The 18,938-nt window shown below is 41.7% G+C and overlaps 1 protein-coding gene and 1 pseudogene across 14 annotated transcripts in view; one reads left to right on the forward strand and one right to left on the reverse strand.

The window, feature by feature from the left end:
* The window catches only part of CDC25C (cell division cycle 25C), a 62,183-nt gene that overhangs the window by 2,335 nt on the left and 40,910 nt on the right, over positions 1–18,938 (reverse strand). For 10 of the 14 annotated variants that reach the window (XM_035285663.3, XM_035285656.3, XM_035285716.3 and 7 more), the window contains 3 exons: positions 6,691–6,843; positions 4,912–5,013; positions 1,258–1,320 (listed from right to left, as the gene is read on the reverse strand). In XM_035285663.3, coding sequence (XP_035141554.1) covers positions 1,258–1,320; positions 4,912–5,013; positions 6,691–6,843 — 318 coding nt within the window. The remainder of the gene's footprint in view (positions 1–1,257; positions 1,321–4,911; positions 5,014–6,690; positions 6,844–18,938) is intronic. The other 4 variants (XM_078360388.1, XM_035285679.3, XM_078360409.1 and 1 more) reach the window with 2 other exon arrangements.
* On the forward strand, positions 2,666–3,226 carry LOC118150217 (coatomer subunit zeta-1 pseudogene; annotated as a pseudogene).

The raw sequence follows: 18,938 nt of genomic DNA on the forward strand, positions 1-18,938 counted from the left end.
ATAAAGGAAGAAAGTAAGTCTTTCAGGAAAGGCTATGGAAGGAAAAGGTTTATACCTAGAGGAAGAAACTGAAGCAACTTGTGAAAGTGTAAATTGGTTCAGCTTTTCTGAGGGAACTTTGTAAATGCATAAACAAATAAATGTAATTACACTTTGACCCAGCAATTTCTTTTTTTTTCTGAGATGGAGTCTTACTCTGTCACCAGGCTGGAGTGCAGTGGCGCAATCTCGGCTCACTGTATCCTCCGCCTGGGTTCAAGCGATTCTTCCGCCTCAGCCTCCCAAGTAGGTGGGACCACAGGTGCGTGCCACCACACCCAGCTAATTTTTATATTTTTAGTAGAGATGGGGTTTCACCATGGCCAGAATGGTCTCAATCTCTTGACCTCGTGATCCGCCTGCCTCGACTTCCCAAGGTGCTGGGATTACAGGCGTGAGCCACCGCGCCCAGCTGACCCAGCAATTTCTAACATCTTAAGTAAACAGGAAAAGCACACAAAAATGTAGGCACAATGAGATTAATCTCAGCATTGTTTTATATTATCAAAATATTAGAAATAACTTCAATATTCAATAATAGGAGTTTGGTAAAATAAATTATACATGCTAGAATAGAGCATTATATAGGCATTAAAATGATGATATAGATATCTTCTTATTGATATAGAAAGATGTCTATGTCTTACTAAGCAAATTTCAATACTACACGTTCATCGTGATCCCATTTCTTTTTTTTTTTTTTTTTTGAGATGGCGTTTCACTCTTGCTGCCCAGGCTGAAGTGCAATGGCACAATCTCAGCTCACCGTGACCTCCGCTCCCCAGGTTCAAGTGATTCTCCTGCCTCAGTCTCCTGATTAGCTGGGATTACAGGTGCACACTACCATGCCTAGCTAATTTTTTGTATTTTTAGTAGACATAAAGTTTTGCCATGTTGGCTAGGGTGGTCTCGAACTCCTGGCCTCAAGTGATCTGCCTACCTTGGCCTCCCAAAGTGCTGAGATTACAGGCGTGAGCCACCACACCTACCCCTCCCTGTTTTCTTTTTACAATAATTACGTATCATTTGTTTAACTAAAAATGAAAGAGAAAGAAGAGCGGGGGGGAAAAGGAGTCCTTTAATATAGCTTCAGTTGAATAAGGAGCCTATGTGAGTGAACACAGTGAAAGAAATACAAATGGAAATGGGGATTTTAGGGACAGAACAGACCAGATGGTAGCTTATGTAACCAGTTACCCTCTCCAGAAATCTGCTTACTGTTTCTGGGTTGACATACTTCAGATCTTGGTGTTTCCCTGACACGGTTGGCAGTGCACATACCTAGAAATACACAAGAGCTGAAATAACAGCAAGTATTCCACACCCAAGTTTGAGATCAAAGACCCTCATTCTGTCCTTCTTTCCAAATGACTCTTAAAACCTAAGAGGCCTTCAAAAAAATCAGTGGTCTCTATAAAGCACATATACATCGAGTCCATTTCTAAGTACTAATCCTAAAGAACTCATCAAGGATGTGTACAAAGTTTTAGACTTATCTACAAATATGTTCATCTTGGTATCATTCATAAGAAAAAAATTGTAAAACTAAATATCTTACAAGAAGGGATTTATGAAGAAATTATGAACAGCCAAAACAATGAAATAATATGGAGCTATTAAAAATGATGAAATGGGCTGGGCATGGCGTCTCATTCCTGTAATCCCAGTGCTTTGGGAGGTCAAGGAGAGAGAGAATTTCTTAAGGCCAGGAGCTCAAGGCTGAAGTGAGCTATGATCATGCCAATGTACTTCAGCCCGGGCAAAAGAGCAAGACCTTGACTCTTAAAAAAGAAAGACAGGATGAAGCATAACTGCTTATTAATATGAAAAAAGAGGGCCGGGCGCGGTGGCTCACGCCTATAATCCCAGCACTTTGGGAGGCCGAAGCGGGTGGATCACAAGGTCAAGAGATCGATACCATCCTGGTCAACATGGTGAAACCCCGTCTCTACTAAAAATACAAAAAATTAGCTGGGCGCGGTAATGTGTGCCTGTAATCCCAGCTACTCAGGAGGCTGAGGCAGGAGAATTGCCTGAACCCAGGAGGCAGAGGTTGCGGTGAGCCAAGATCGCGCCATTGCACTCCAGCCTGGGTAACAAGAGCGAAACTCCATCTCAAAAAAAAAAAAAAAAAAAAAAAAAGAAAAGAAAAAAGAGGCTGGGTGCAGTAGCTCAAATCTATAATCCCAGCACTTTGGGAGGCCGTGGCAGGTAGATCATAAGGTCAGGGGTTCAAGACCAGCCTGGCCAATATGGTAAAACCCCATTCCTACTAAAAATACAAAAAATTAGTTGGGCATGTTGGTGCACACCTGTAGTCCCAGCTGCTTGGCAGGCTGAGGCAGGAGAATCACTTGAACCGGGAGGCAGAGGTTGCAGTGAGCTGAGATCACACCATTGCACTCCAGCCTTGGTGACAGAGCAAGACTCCATCTCAAAAAAAAAAAAAGAAAAGAAAAAAGATGCTCAGATGCTCCTGATATAATTATTAAACGAAGAGTACAGATAACAAAACAATATAAACTATTTTTGTGGAAAAGCAAAAACTGTATTTTTTTTTTTGTATATGTGTTTGTAAAAACACAGAAAAAAATGTGTAAGAATATATACCTTCTGACGTTGGCATCAGCTGCAGGGCAAGATGGAGGCACTGATTTTGGAACCTTCTCTGTATACTGTCAAAGCCATCCCAATTCTGGACAATGATGGAGATCGACTTTTTGCCAAGTACTATGACGACACCTACCCCAGTGTCAAGGAGCAAAAGGCCTTTGAGAAGAACATTTTCAACAAGACCCATCGGACTGACAGTGAAATTGCGCTCTTGGAAGGCCTGACAGTGGTATACAAAAGCAGTATAGATCTCTATTTCTATGTGATTGGCAGCTTATGAAAATGAGCTGATGCTTATGGCTGTTCTGAACTGCCTCTTCGACTCATTGAGACAGATACTGAGGAAAAATGTAGAAAAGCGAGCACTACTGGAGAACATGGAGGGGCTGTTCTTGGCTGTGAATGAAACTGTAGATGGAGGGTGATCCTAGAGAGTGATCCCCAGCAGGTGGTACATCCGGTGGCATTAAGGGGTGAAGATGTCCCCCTTACCGAGCAAACCATGTCTCAGGTGCTACAGTCAGCCAAAGAACAGATCAAGTGGTCGCTCCTTCAGTGAAGACCCCGCTGTTCCTGGTTCTTCATCCTCTTCGAAAAATTCGCATGTCTGCTATAAATTTTCATCTAATTCCCCAACTGATGCTCTCAGGGTCATCTTGGGGATCATAGTGATCCTTAAATCTCCATCCTGTTTGTGGTTGTACCCCCAACCTCCCCTACATCCTTCCTGTTCCTTTTCATTCTTTTTGCAGTTCTGGGAGTAAAGTTCCCAGCATATTTAGATACAGGGCAGGGGAAGCACCCTCTTTCTTTCTAGACTGGATTATGCTCACATGCTCCTCTGCCCTGACATTTTTTAAATTCTATGCCCTTTGCTGTACCTACACTTCAGATTAAAGTAGGAGAAAGAATGTGCTGAGTGTTTTCCTCCCTTTGCCTTTACCTGGCCCTCATACTGACAGCCCAGAAAGGGGAGGGAGAAAGAATTCTTTTCTATAGAATAAGTGGGGGTGGGGATGGGTAGGGATGTATCCTATGCAAGCCTTAGCCCCATTTACTGACCTCAGCGTTTTCTTTCGTTCCTTCTTACTGCCCTGTCCTCTGCCTTGGAAATGGCATTAGGAATAGCTCATAAGGAAGGGACAACATGGAAGAAACAGTGATTTAAATTGTATTGAATAGGTCATATAAAATGCATTCTCTACTCTGATCCTGGCATGTAGCTTCAAAACTGCTATGGTGAGTGTCCATCTCTTAGCTACCATAACTCTCCACCCTGTGGGATCTTTGCCTGGTTTGCCTTCTCTGTGTCCTGGAGCAAAGCCACTTCCTAAAACTAAAACTCCATCCTAGTCTTTGGAAGAATAGTTTCTGCTTAGACCTGGGGAAGGACTGGAGCTTATGACTTGGGCCTCTAGGCTACCTCTGTCCCCTCAGCTCCCCTATATGCGTCTACTCCTCTGCCTTGGGTTTGCAGTCGCTGCTTAACCCTATCCTCTCTCTGTCTCGGCCTTACACCCAAGCAGTAGGTCTGTGCTCTCCCTGTCACTAGGGCGCTGAGAGAGATACTCTTCATAAAACTGTTGGCATTGGGATTTTCCCAGGAAGATGGAGAATGGAATACTCACTCTTGGGTCTAATCTTTCCCCTTGACCCAGAACTTCCTCCCCACAAAAATATCTTTAAAAATGTTCCTGAGAGTTAAGCACTCTGCCCCACCAGTTCTCCAACACTGAAGTGGGGCAGATAGCTAGGCATATTTGAGGGGGCATTTTTGTGTAAAACATGCGTGGAGTCAGGAGATAGCCACCTTTGTAAACTGCTCTGTGCAAAGGGGAAGAAAACATTTTTTCCAAAAAAAAAAAAAGAATATATACCTTCTGCAATTACACAGGCAATGGGGAAAAAAAATAATATATACCAAGCAATAATTACCCTGGTTAATAAAGTCTGGGATAAATTTCTTCATTTCTACTCTTTTCTGTAACAACCAAGTATTATTTACATAATTTTAAAACATGTTTTTAAATAGAAAAAAGGTAAAAGTCTCATAATTTTTCCTTTGTTCTGGATTTTCCCAGAGAATAAGAAATACTTTCTCTCTGGAAAGGCTTAGGGCCTGGATCTACCACTAGAGCACTGTCAGATTATCAAAGAGTACTTGAAGATGTGTAATTACACTGAGCGTTCTACGCACACAGAGAAGACTCAGATCCAAAATGACTCACTGAAATACAGGATGGGTGTAACCAAACTCACCTTGGAAAAATCACCAATCAGATGCCCCTGGTTAGAATCTTTCTCCAGCATCTCAGTGATATTAACGTCACACAGAGAGACTGTCTTCTTTAAATGTAAACCCTGAAGATGACAAGATTCCCACCCCATGCCCAATCCTCATGTTAAAGGTTTTAAAACCGGTAGATGAAGCGGGCTATGGTGGCTCACGCCTGTAATTCTAGCTACTTGGGAGGCAGATGTGGGAGGATCACTTGAGCCTAGGAGGCCAAGGCTGTAGTCAGCTATGATCACACCATTGCACTCCAGCCTGAGTGACGGAGTGAGACTCTGCCTCTAAAATAAATAAATAAATAGGTATTCCAGTACTTTGGGAGGCCAAGGCGAGAGGATTGTTTGAACCCAAAAGTTTAAGACCAGCCTGGGAAAAATAGTGAAAATCCATCTTCACAAAAAATACTAAATTAGCCAGGCATGGTGGCACATACCTATATCCCAGCTACTTGGAGGGCTGAAGTGGGAGGATCGCTTGAGCTCAGGAGGTTGAGGCTGCAGTGAGCCGAGATCATGCCACTGCACTCCAGCCTGCGTGACAGAGTGAGACCCCATCTCAGGGGTAAATAAATAAATAAATAAATAAAGAAGGGCGCAGTGGCTCACGCCTATAATCCCAGCACTTTGGGAGGCCGAGGCGGGTGGATCACGAGGTCAAGAGATTGAGACCATCCTGGTCAACATGGTGAAACCCTGTCTCTACTAAAAATACAAAAAATTAGCTGGGCATGGTGGTGCGTGCCTGTAGTCCCAGCTACTCAGGAGGCTGAGGCAGGAGAATTGCTTGAACCCAGGAGGCGGAGATTGCGGTGAGCCAAGATCGTGCCATCGCACTCCAACCTGGGTAACAAGAGCGAAACTCCATCTCAAACATAAATAAATAAATAAATATGTTGATTTCCTAAAATATCTAAGATATTTAGAATTTTAATTTTTTTCTTTTATTATGTTTTGTTAGAGATGGGATCATGCTATGTTGACCAGGTTGGTCTTGAATTTCTGGCTTTAAGTGATCCTCCCATCTATTTAGAATTTTTTAAAAGTTGGGGACAGTAAAAAACAAAGACTAACGTTTTTAGAAGTTGCTTTCAACAAAACCAGTCTGCTATATGATGTTGTTTCTGTCAGACTGCATGTAACGCAGCAGTAAAATATCCATACCAAAGTTCCCTCATATTCTTTCAGATCTGAAGAAAAAGGGTTGGGAAGACAGTATGATGACAACATTTCTTTTTTTTTTTTTTCTTGAGACTGAGCCTTGCTCTGTTGCCCAGGCTGGAGTGCAGTGGCGCAATCTTGGCTCACTACAACCTCAGCCTCCTAGGTTCAAGTGATTGTCCTGCCTCAGCCTCCCAAATAGCTGGGACTACAGGCACATGCTCGGCTGATTTTTTGTATTTTAGTAAGACAGGGTTTCACCGTGTTGCCCAGGCTGGTCTCGAACTCCCGAGCTCAGGCAATCTCCCTGCCTTGGCTTCCCAAAGTGCTAGGATTACAGGCCTGAGCCACCACACCCAGCTGATGACAACATTTCTGAAAGTACAATATCAATATACTTTATATATCTATGTTACATACATATTTTACATGTGGATTCAGATGTAGAAAAGACTGAAAGATGTTAAGAACGAAGAGGAAAAAGTAAACATAAAGAAGAGGAAGACAAAAAAGGCATACTAAAGCAATCCTCACACCAGAAAAGCAAAGACATGAGATGCACAGATTTTCATCTTAAAAAGTTCTTACCTTCCTGAGCTTTCCTTGGCCAGAAAAATACTTTTTTTCAACTCTCTCTGGCATTGCGTTGTCCTTGCATTTGTCCACATGATTCAGTCTTAGCCTATTCAAGTTCTCCGGCATGGAGGGGGAGCGATATAGGCAGCTTCTGTTCACTGAGGCCTGTTTGGGAATATTAAACCTCTCAGTTCTTACTCCTCCAAGTTTGTCTGCAGACCAGCAGCATCACCATTTCCTGGGAGCTTCTTTGAAATGCAGATTTCCAGATGTTAGGCCATACCCTAGACCTATTGAATCAAAATCTGCATTTTAACAAAATGCCCAGTGATTTCTCAAGTTTGAGAAGCCCTGGGTAGGCAAACTATCTTCATAGGCCCATTCACATCTTTCCACTTGGACTGCATGATATTCCATCTCCATGGACGTTTTAACTAGCCAAACCAAATTCTGCAGCTGACTGTCTTAGATGTACCAGTTCTTGTAGCAGAAAGCAAACCCAAGCTCAGACCCTCCAGTTATATGACCAAAAAAACCCAAACAAACCTAAGTCCATTTTGTCTCTAGGATTCTAGGACTTAACAATAAGGATTTAAGGACCTCAACAAACCTAAAGATGAAAAGCTAAGAAGAAAGATAGCAAAAGAAGCATCATGCAAGAAAAAGGGACACACTAAAATCAAATAGCATGATGACCATTATAGGATTGATATTATGAATCCTATAGTACCAACGAAGCCCATCAGGGAAAAAAATGGCTCAAATGTCATGAAAAACTAGCTGTGAGAATTGCTTACACAGGAACAGATGAAAGTATAAGAGGACAGAGAGACTACTGTTTATTTGAAAGGCATGGTTTGGGTGCTACATCCAGAGTTAAGAGGATCTATCAAATGACCTCTGATAACAACTTCCAACTAATCCACAATCCTATCCTCTGGTCCCACATACCTTGAGATCTCTACCTCTGACCTAGAGAATAGGCAAAAGCTCCTTCTCTAAACCCTTATCTCACTACCTGTTAAGGATTGATTTAGGAGGGGGCAATAAAATAAGAGAGCCATAACTGGAAGGCAGCTTGATCATCAATGGTTTCTGGAAGAAGGAAATAGGAATAACATTTTACATTATAACAACTATGGATATTATGCTGTTTACCACACACATGGTTCTATCTCTTGCAAGTGGTGCCAGCTGATGGTACAGTCCACATTACACATGCCAATATTCTATACCTTTCCCCTTAGACTCCTCCCAAACATTGCCCTATGCCCCCATCCACCCTACCCTCTAGCCAATGATGACTGGACTATATTGCTGGTTGAATACATCTATTTAGTGGTCTAGAATAAGGAAAAATAATCTAGGCCAATCAGGTTCTCTCTCTTGGTAGCCTAACTTGGAAGATGGAGAAATATTTATGCAGTAGCAGGAGCCAAAGCCCAAAAGGAAGAAGCGAAGAGATGCAGTCAAGGCCAGGAAGCCAGTGATGCAGGAATGGAGAAACCGAAGGTAGGGGTAGGAAAGGAGATGTGATGAGGCGCTGAGGAGCAGGGTGCCTCATCTCCATGACAGACGTGACTTCATATAACTTCAATTTTCCTGAGAAGGCAGGGGAAAGCTAGATAAGGATTTTAAGAGCTTCTCTAGAATACACCATAATAATTATGCTAAGAGCCATATTACTAAGAGTTTGCAATTAATTAGCTAATTGAAACGTATTCTTTATTTTTTGAGACAGTCTCACTCTGTCCAGGCTGGAGGGCAGTGACACAATCTCAGCTCACTGCAACCTCCAACTCCCCAGTTCAAGTGATTCTCCTGCCTCAATCTCCAAGTAGCTGAGATTACAGGCTCGTGCCACCACGCCCAGCTAATTTTTGTATTTTTAGTAGAGATAGGGTTTTACCATGTTGGCCAGGATGGCCTGTCTCGATTTCCTGACCTTGTGATCTGCCTGCCTCAGCCACCCCAAGTGCTAGGATTACAGGTGTGAGCCACTGTGCCCGGCTTTTTTTTTTTTTTTTTTTTTTTTTTTTGAGGTAGGATCTCGCTCTGTCACCCTGGTTGGAGGGCAGTGGTGGAATCTTAGCTCACTCAGCCTCTGCCTCTCAGGTTCAAGCGATCCTCCCAACTCAGCCTCCAGAGTAACTGGGACTAGAGAGGTACGTCACCATACCCAGCCAATTTCTGTATTTTTTGTAGTGACGGGGTTTCACCATGTTGCCCAGACTGGTTTTGAACTCCTGGGCTTAAGTGATTCATCTGTCTTGGCCTCCCAAAGTACTGGGTTTACAGGCATGAGCCACCACACTTGGTCTGTATCCATCTTTAAGCGTAGTATCCAATAAATTTTTGCCCAACTCAAGGTCACAAAAATTTTCTCCTGTTTTCTTTGAATTTTTTTTTTTGAGACAGAGTCTCACTCTGTCGCCCAGGTTGGGGTGCAGTGGCACGATCTTGACTCACTGCAACCTCTACCTCCCAGATTCAAGTGATTCTCCTTGCCTCAGCCTCCTGAGTAGCTGGGATTACAGGCGCCTGCTACCATACCTGGCTAATTTTTATATTTCTAGTAGAGATGGGGTTTCATCATGTTGGCCAGGCTGATCTTGAACTCCTGACCTCAGGTGATCTACTGGCCTCGGCCTCCCAAAGTGTTGGGATTACAGGCACGTGCCACCGTGCCTGGCCTTTCTTCGGGTGTTTTATGGTTTAAAGTTGTAGATTTGGAGCTATGATCCATTTTGTGTTAATTTTCATATATAATGTAAGGTATGGGTTGAAGTACTTTTATTTTTTAACATATGGATTTCTAATTGCTCCAGCACAATTTGTTGAAAAGACTATACTTTCTCCATTTGATTATTTTGTATCTTGGTTGAAATACCAATTACATATGTGCATAAGTCTATTTCTCAAATCTCTATTCTGTTGTGCCAATGTTTTAAGTTTTTGGTAGCTATTATGCTGATAATGAACATGATAAACATCTTCATATAGTTCAAGGACAAGACATTAAAATAAATGATAGCAGAAAACTACTTCCACAAACAGAAACAGCTACTTCAGCGGCCAGACATGGTGGCTCACACCTGTAATCCAAACACTTTGAGAGGCCAATGTGGGCGAATCGCTTGAGTCTAGTAGTTTAAAACCAGCTTGGGCAACATGGTAAAACTGTGTCTCTACAAAAACATATAATAATTACTGAGGTGTGGTAATGTGTGCCTGTAGTCCCACCTACTTGGGAGGCTGAGGTGGAATAATCAATTGAGCCCAGGAGGTCGAGCCTACGAGGCTACAGTGAGCTGTGATCATGCCACTGCATTCCAGCCTGGGTAATGAAGTGAGACTGTCTTTTCTCTGAAGGAAAAAAATAAAAAATAAAAAGCAAGCTACTTCTTTCCTATACACTTATATGAAAAACAGTGTCAATTTATTGCAAAGAATGTAAGTGCTAGGTCATAGAGAGATGATGAAGATGGTACTTTAGTTCTGTCTAGCTAGTTAGAAGTTTCCCAGTTCCCAGAAACTTGTAGGAAGATCCCAGGATCATTTGGCTTAGATAACACTCAACATCTACCCATTTTCAATCTTTAAAGAATCTCTAGACACTTTCCAAATATGGGAGTATTTCAACACTGAGAAAGACAAAAAGAAGATAGGGAAACTTATTAAACTAGATTCAACCTGCAGATTTTATAAAAAGGTCTAATTGAATAATTATTATTTTATAAATTGAAGCAGCATCACCATTTCCTCATGGCCAACACACTCTTCAGTATACATAAGCCAGCCTGGCTTCTGCCTACACCACTCTTGTGCTCTTGTCAAGTATTGACAACCTTCACGTTGTAGCATCTGACAGTCACTTCTCTAGCCACATTATCATTCTGAACCTCACATCTGCTTCCATTGAGTTGGCTGCTCCATTTTTATTGGCTTCAACGGCACCTCCTACTCTCTTAATTATTTATTATTATTATTTTTTTTTTTGAGACGGAGCCTCCCTCTGGTACCCAGGTTGGAGTGGAGTGGCACAATCTCAGATCACTGCAACCTCCACTTCTGGGTTCAAGTGATTCTCCTGCCTTAGCCTCCCAAGTAGTTGGGATTACAGGCATGTGCCACCACCCACCACCCCCAGGCTAATTTTTGTATTTTTATTTATGTTATTTTATTGAGACAAAGTCTGGCTCTGCTGCCCAGGCTAGAACGTAATGGTGCTATCTCAGCTCACTACAACCGCTGCTTCCCTGGTTCAAGCAATTCTCCTGCCTCAGCCTCCCAAGTAGCTGGGATCACAAACATGGGCCATCATGCCTGGCTAATTTTGTATTTTTATTTTTTTATTATTGTTATTTAAAAAATTTTTTATTTTCAGTAGAGACAGGGTTCACCATATTGTCCTGGCTGATCTCAAACTCCTGACCTCAAGTGATCCGCCCACCTCAGTCTCCCAAAGTGCTAGGATTACAGGCATGAGCCACAGTACCTGGCCTACTTCTTTATTTCTAGTACAGACAACTCCTATACTAGAAGAATCATGATGCTTCTACCTCTGTGCCCTCTCCTCTGCTCATTCTCAATTTTCTTTTTTAGGCCTCCTTACCTATCAAACCTCTAATAGATTCCGGATTCATCAGGGCTAGGTCCTGGCCCTTTTCTCTTTTATCTCCTCTCTCTAGCCATAGGTAATTTCTTCTACCTACGAATTTAAATTTTCCCTCTAAGCTAATGACTCCTAAATTTCTGTCTTTAGTCAAGACCTCTGCTCTGACTTCCAAATTCACATTTGGAAGCTTGATGCATTTTGAGTACCTACTAGGTGACGAAGTAATGAACAAAAGAGTAAAAGAGACAAACAAGTAAATGAATAAATATACTCTTTACTTCTTTCCATAGTGATAAGTGCCATAAATCAAAATAAAGAAGGATGAAAAGAAAAACATAGTGTTGGGAAATCTGTCAGGAAAAGTCCTCATAAGACAAATGTGCAGAGATGAGACTGAAATAAGAGAAAATCATGCATTGCCTTGGGAAACAATGTTCTAGGATCAAAGAGCAACAAATGCAAAGGCCCTGGGTGAGAATAACAAGGCACCCAGTGAGAGAGATACATTTAGTATAGTACCTTTCTTTTTTTTATTTTTATTTTTTGAGACAGGGTCTCACTCTGTCAACCAGGTTGGAGTACAGTGGCACGATCACAGCTCACTGCAACCTTGACATCCCAGGCTCAAGTGATCCTCTCACCTCAGCCTCCCAAACAGCTGGGACTACAGGCTTGCACCACCATATCTGGCTTTTTTTTTTTTTTTTTTTTTTTTTTGGTAGAAACAAGGACTCTATTTGTTGCCAAGACTGGTTGTGAACTCCTGGGTCCAAAGTGCTGGGATTACAGACAGGAGCCACCACACCCAGTGGTACCATTTTTAGAAACCTCAAAAACTAATTTAAACAATACTATAAACCATAAACCAGCTATACCTAATAGACATCTATAGAACACTCTACCCAACAACAGTAGAATACATATTATTTTCAAGTACACATGGCATATTCTTACAATAGACCATATGCTTGAAAAATAGCATATGGTCTATTTGAAAAGCCTTCCAAAGTGCTGGGATTACAGACATGAGCCACCACATCCAGTGGTACCATTTTTAGAAACCTCAAAACCTAATTTAAACAATACTATAAACCATAAACCAACTATACCTAACAGACATCCATAGAACACGCTACCCAACAACAGTAGAATACATATTATTTTCAAGTACACATGACAATTCTCACAATAGACCATATGCTTGAAAAATAAATAAGCCTTAATAAATGTAAAAGGATTGAAATCACACTAAGTATGTTCTCTGAACACAATGGAATAAAATTAGAAATCAATAACAGAAAAAATCTGGAAAATCCACAAATTTATGAAAATTAAATCGGCTGGACATAGTGGCTCATGCCTGTAATCCCAGCATTTTGGGAGGCTGAGGCAAACAGTATGGTAGTTCAGCAGTTCAAGACCAGCCTGGCCAAGATGGTGAAACCCTGTCTCTACTAAAAATACAAAAATTAGCCAGACATGGTAGTGGGTGCCTGTAGTCCCAGATACTCGGAAGGCTGAGGCAGGAGAATCGCCTGAACCCAGGAGGCAGAGGTTGCAGTGAGCTGAGATCATGCCACTGTACTCCAGCCTGGGTGACAGAGTGAGATTCCATCTGAGAAAAAAAAAAAGGCAAATTAAATAACACACTTGTTAATAACCAATGAGTCAATGAAGAAATCATAGGAAAATCAGAAAATACTTTGAGATGAATAAAAATGAAGATACAAATACGAAAGCTTATGGGATGCAGCTAACATGAGGCTTAGAGAAAAATTTATAGCTGTAAATGCCTATAATAAAAAGAATATCTCCAATCAATTACCTAAATTTCCACCTAAGAGGAAACTAAATCCAAAGCAAGCAAAAGGAAGGAAATAAAAAAGATTAGAGCAAAACTTAAGAGAATAGAAAAACAATAAAACCAAAAGTTGGTTCTTTGAAAAGATGGGCAAAAATTGACAAACTTTTAGTTAGCCGGACCAATAAAAAAAAAAGAAAGTCTCAAGTTACCAAAATCAGGAACGGGAAGTGGGACACTGCTACCAACCTTACAGAAATAAAAAGGATCATCAAGAAATATTAATGAATAACTGTGTGCCAACAAATGAGACCACTTAGATGAAATGGACTAATTCCTAACAATGCTAAAACTAGCCAGGTACAATGTTATGCATCTGTAGTCTTAGCTTCTCAGGAGGCTGAAGTGGAAGAATTTCTGGAGCGCCCAGGAAAGGCAACATAGTGAGACACCACCCCATCCATAATTAACAAAACAAAACAAAAGACTGAAATCATGACCACGTAGGATGTATCCTAGAAATGTAAGGTTGGTTTAACATCTGAAAATCAGTCACTGTACCCCCTTCATATCAATAAAATAAAGGACAGAAACTATCTGATTACTTAACTGTATGCACTGGGAAGCTAAGAATGATGGATTGCTTGAGTTCAGGAGTCTGAGACCAGCCTGGGCAACATGGTGAAACTCTGTCTCTACAAAAAAATAACAAAAATTAGCTGGGTATGGTGGCACATGCCTGTAGTCCCAGCTACTTGGGAGGCTGAGGCAGGAGGATTGCTTGTGTTCAGGAGGTTGAGGCTGCAGTAAACCATGATTGTACCACTGCACTCCATCCTGGGCAACAGAGTAAGACTGTGTCTCAAAAAAAAAAAAAAAAATGACAGATTAAGAGAAAACTAGGCTGGGCACGGTGGCTCACACCTATAATCCCAGCACTTTGGGAGGCTGAGGCAGGTGGATCATGAGGTCAAGAGATCGAGACCATCCTGGTCAACATGGTGAAACCCTGTCTCTACTAAAAATACAAAAAATTAGCTGGGCATGGTGGTGCGTGCCTGTAGTCCCAGCTACTCAGGAGGCTGAGGCAGGAGAATTGCTTGAACCCAGGAGGCGGAGGTTGCGGTGAGCCGAGATCGCACCATTGCACTCCAGCCTGGGTAACAAGAGCGAAACTCCATCTCAAAACAAAAAAAAAAAAGAAAACTAATAAGCATATAGATGTGTACAGCCATATAAAGCAACCGGACCTACCTGACATGTATAGAATACTCAAGAATAGCAGACTATATATTTTCTAAGTTACACTAAACATATACCAAGATGTTCTGGGTCATATTCTGGACCATAAAAACCAATCTCAATGCACCTAAAAGGATTTAAGTCATATAAATCCATGGAATAAATTCAATGAAATTAAATTAGAAACAGTAACAGAAAGGTCCAATATTTTATTTAGAAATGAAACAACAGGCTTCTAAGTAACCCCTACATCAAAAAAGAAACCAAAAAGGAAATTGGAAAGTATTTTGAACTGAATAACATTGAAAATGCAACATATCAAAATTTGTGAGATAGAGCTAATGCACTAAATATCCATATTTTGAAAGATCTCAAATCAATGACCTCAGCTTCAACTTTAACATTAAAAAATGAAGATCAAATCAAACTCAAAGTATGCAAAGATTACAGTGCAAAATTAATGGAATAGAAAACAGAAAAACAATGGAGAAAGTCAATGAAAAAAACATGATTTTTTAATAGGATTTTATATTGATAAATCTCTAACCAGACTTATCAAGAGAAAGGACACATATAACCAATATCAGGAAAGAGACATCACTATGGATTCTACAGACACTAAAAGCTAATAGTGAAGTATTTTTAACAACTCTATGCCACTATATTTACAACCTAAGTGAAATGGACAATGTCATTCAAAGATACAAACTACCAAACTCACTCAAAAAGAAACCGATAACCTGGGTAGTGCCATATGTATAAAGTAAGTTGAATTTGTTAAAAACATTCCCAAAAAGAAAACTCTAGGCCCAGGTAGCTTCACTGGTGAATTGTGTCAAACATCTAAAAGAGAAATAAAACCAATTCTATATAAACTCTTCCAGAAAACTGAAAAGAAGAGGGAATTATCTGCAAATCATTACATTGATACCAATACCAAAACATTACCACGAAAAGAACCTCATGAACATAGATGTATTAAAAAAAAAAAAATTTTTTTTTTTTGAGATGGAGTCTTGCTCTGTTGCCCAGACTGGAGTGCAGTGGCACTATGTCAGCTTACTGCAACCTCCACTTCCTAGGTTCCAGTGAGTCTCTTGCCTCAACCTCCCAAGTAGCTGGGACTACAGGTGTGCCCCCACCACGCACAGCTAGTTTTTGTAGAGACAGGGTTCCACCATGTCAGCCAGGCTGGTCTCAAACTCCTGACCTTGAGTGACCCACCTGCCTCAGCCTCCCAAAGTGGTGGGATTACAGGTGTGAGCCACTGGGCTCCGCTGGTATAAAAATTATCAACAGAATTTAGCAATGAAATTTAACAATATATAAGAAGGATCATATATCACAACGAAGGGACATTATCACAGCAATACAAGGTTGTTTAACATTCAAAAAGGTAATTCATCACAGATTTTAATAGATTAAAAAAGAAAACTCATTTGATTATCTCAACAGATATAGAGAAAAGGGCTGCATAGGGTAGCTGATGCCTGTAATCCCAGCACTTTGGGAGGTTGAGGCGGGGGGCTGTCTGAGCCCAGGAGTTCAAGACCAGCCTGGACAAGATGGCGAGACCCCCATCTCTATAGGGGGAAAAAAAAAGAATTAGCCAGGGGTGATGGTATTTGCCTGTAGTCCCAACTACTTGGGGAGGCATAGGCAAGAGGATCTCTTAAGCCCAGGAGTTCGAGGATGCAGTGAGTTGTGATCATGCTACTGCAGTCCAGGCTGGGCAAGAGAGTGAGACTACATCTCTTTAAAAACAAAAACATTAAAAAAACCCACAAAAAAACAAAAACAAAAACAAAAAAACTGTTCATGCTAAAATATCTCAGCAAACTAGGAATAGAAGGGGACTTCCTCAACCTCATGACGGGCTTCTCAAGAAACAGACAGCTAGCATCATAGTCAATGTATAAAAAGCTGAATGCTTTTCTCCTAAGATCAGGTGTAAGACAGGATTCTAAGTTAAGTTTTAAGATTACAAAGGAGTCATAAGACCAAAAAATTTGAGAACTATGATTCTTGGAGAAGGGAAAATTGATAATATAGGAGAGGGAAAATACTGCAGTACTACACATAAGGAGATGCTTCTGTCTGACTCAGTTTTCACAGTCTTTACAATGGCCTCCAAGGCCCTACATGATCTGTCCTCTTTCTGCCCTCATTTCCTACCACTCTCCACTTGCTCCCTCCACTTCAGTCACACTGGCCTTCTTGCTGTCCCATGAACATGCCAAGCGTACTCACCTCAGGGGCATTGTACTTGCTTTGCCTTCTACTTGGAATGACTCATTCCTTCTGACATCTGCTTGTTTGGCTTCCTCGCACTTTCAGATGTCTGCTCAAACGTCACTCTCGAAGAGGTCTCCTCTGACCAACACAACCTATCAAAAATAACAACTCTCACCCTACCCCACTCCAGTCAGGGGACTCCCTATTCTTCTCCCTCTGCTTTTTCACCATAGTATTTTTACCATCTGCCATATTACAAATGTATTTGTTTGTCTGTTCCCTCATGACTAGAATCTAAGCTCTGTGAGAGCAGGACTTTGCTGTATTGTGTTCACTACTATATCTCCAGCATTACTGAATAAATGAATGAATAAATAGGATGCAGTGTGAAGGGAGAGCTTTAGATAGGAGTAGGGACACTTCATGCCCTGTAGCAAGAGAAACTGCAGATTATACAGGTATTAAAGGAGATTGGTTGCTATATCTGGTGAGAAAAGAAGGAATTTTTCTTGTGATAGCTTGTTTTCTCTTCACGACAAAACACTTCAAACTGCACATGACTAAAGTCATCCTCAATCTCATCCTTCCTTCACAGCCTACGTCCAACCCTTCAAGTCCTGTTGATTCTCTATCCAAAATGTGTATCTAAACATCTTTTTTTAAATTTTTTTGAGACAGGGTCTTGCTCTGTCACCCCAGCTGGAAAGCAGTGGTGTGATCATGGTTCACTGCAGCCTCAAACCCCTGGGCTCAAGCCATCCTCCTTGCTCAGCCTCCTGAGTAGCTGGGACTACAGGCATACACACCATATCCGGCAAATTTTAAATTTTTTTTCCTAGAGATAGGGTTTCTCCATGTTGCTGAGGCAGGCAGGCAAAATATATTTTGAATGCATCAATTTCTCACTCTCTATAGCCACCACCTTAGCTGAGGCTACCACCAACGCTTGCTAGTACTAATGCAATACCTTCCTACTCTTATCTGCTTCCAATTGTTTTTGTTTTTTGGGGGGGTTTTGTTTTTTTTTTTGAGGCAGGGTCTCCCTTTGTTTGTTTTCCATGCTAGAGCACACTGGCATAATCATGGCTCACTGCAGCCTTGATCTCATGGGCTCAAGCGATCCCAACACCTCTGCTCCCAAGTGGCTGGACTAAAGGCATGTACCACCACATGCAACTAATACTTTTTTAATTTTATTTTTAGTAGAGATGAGGTCTCATTATGTTGCCCAGGCTGGTCTCAAACTCCTGAGCTCAAGCAACCATCCTGCCTCAGCCTCCCAAAGTGATGGGATTATAGGTGTGAGCCAAGCCACCCACTCACTTCCAACTCTTATTCCCGTCTAATCCATTCCCCATCCATCAACAAGAGTGGTCTTCGAAAAACAAATCAGATCATATTATTCCCCTGCCTAAAGCTCTCCCTTCAGTAGCATCTCTGTACTTAGAATAAAATCCAAATCATAGCCTAAAGGCCCTGTATAATCTACCCTGACAACTTTTTTTTTTTTTTTTTTTTTTTGAGAGGGAGTTTCGCTCTATTTACCCAGGCTGGAGTGCAATGGCGTGATCTCAGCTCACTGCGACCTCCGCCTTCTGGGTTCAGGCAATTCTCCTGCCTCAGCATCCTGAGTAGCTGGGATTACAGGCACGCGCCACCATGCCCAGCTAATTTTTTGTATTTTTAGTAGAGACGGGGTTTCACCATGTTGACCAGGACGGTCTCGATCTCTTGACCTCATGATCCACCCGCCTCAGCCTCCCAAAGTGCTGGGATTACAGGCTTGAGTCACCACGCCCGGCCCCCGACAACTTATTCTTTTGCAGCTCACATGACACTCCTTTCACTCACCTGACCTCTCAGTTCCTCCAACATGCAAAAACCTTTTTCACCTGGGGCCTCTGTACCTGCAACGTTCCTTCTTCATGAAATGCTCCTGCCTCTACTCTTATCATGTATGGTTCCTTCACAATTAGCGTGACCCCAACTTCATCCTAGCTTGTCCGGGACCTTCCCAGCTTTAGCAGTGAAAGCCCCACATCCTAGAACATTGCAATCTCAGGCAAACTGCAAGAGTTCATCACCCTATTCTTTTTTTTTTTTTTTTTGAGATGGAGTCTCACTCTGTCACCAGGCTGGAGTGCAGTGGCGTGATCTCAGGTCACTGCAACCTCTGCCTCCTGGGTTAAAGCGATTCTCCTGCCTCAGCCTTCCAAGTAGCTGGGACTACAGGTGTGCACCACCACGCCAGGCTAATTTTTGTGTTTTTAGTACAGATGGGGTTTCACCATGTTGGCCAGAATGGTCTCGAGCTCTTGACCTTGTGACCTGCCCGCCTCGACCTCCTAAGGGCTGGGATTACAG

This window comes from Callithrix jacchus, chromosome 2 (genome assembly GCF_049354715.1).
Source record: "Callithrix jacchus isolate 240 chromosome 2, calJac240_pri, whole genome shotgun sequence".
Lineage (NCBI taxonomy): Eukaryota > Metazoa > Chordata > Mammalia > Primates > Cebidae > Callithrix > Callithrix jacchus.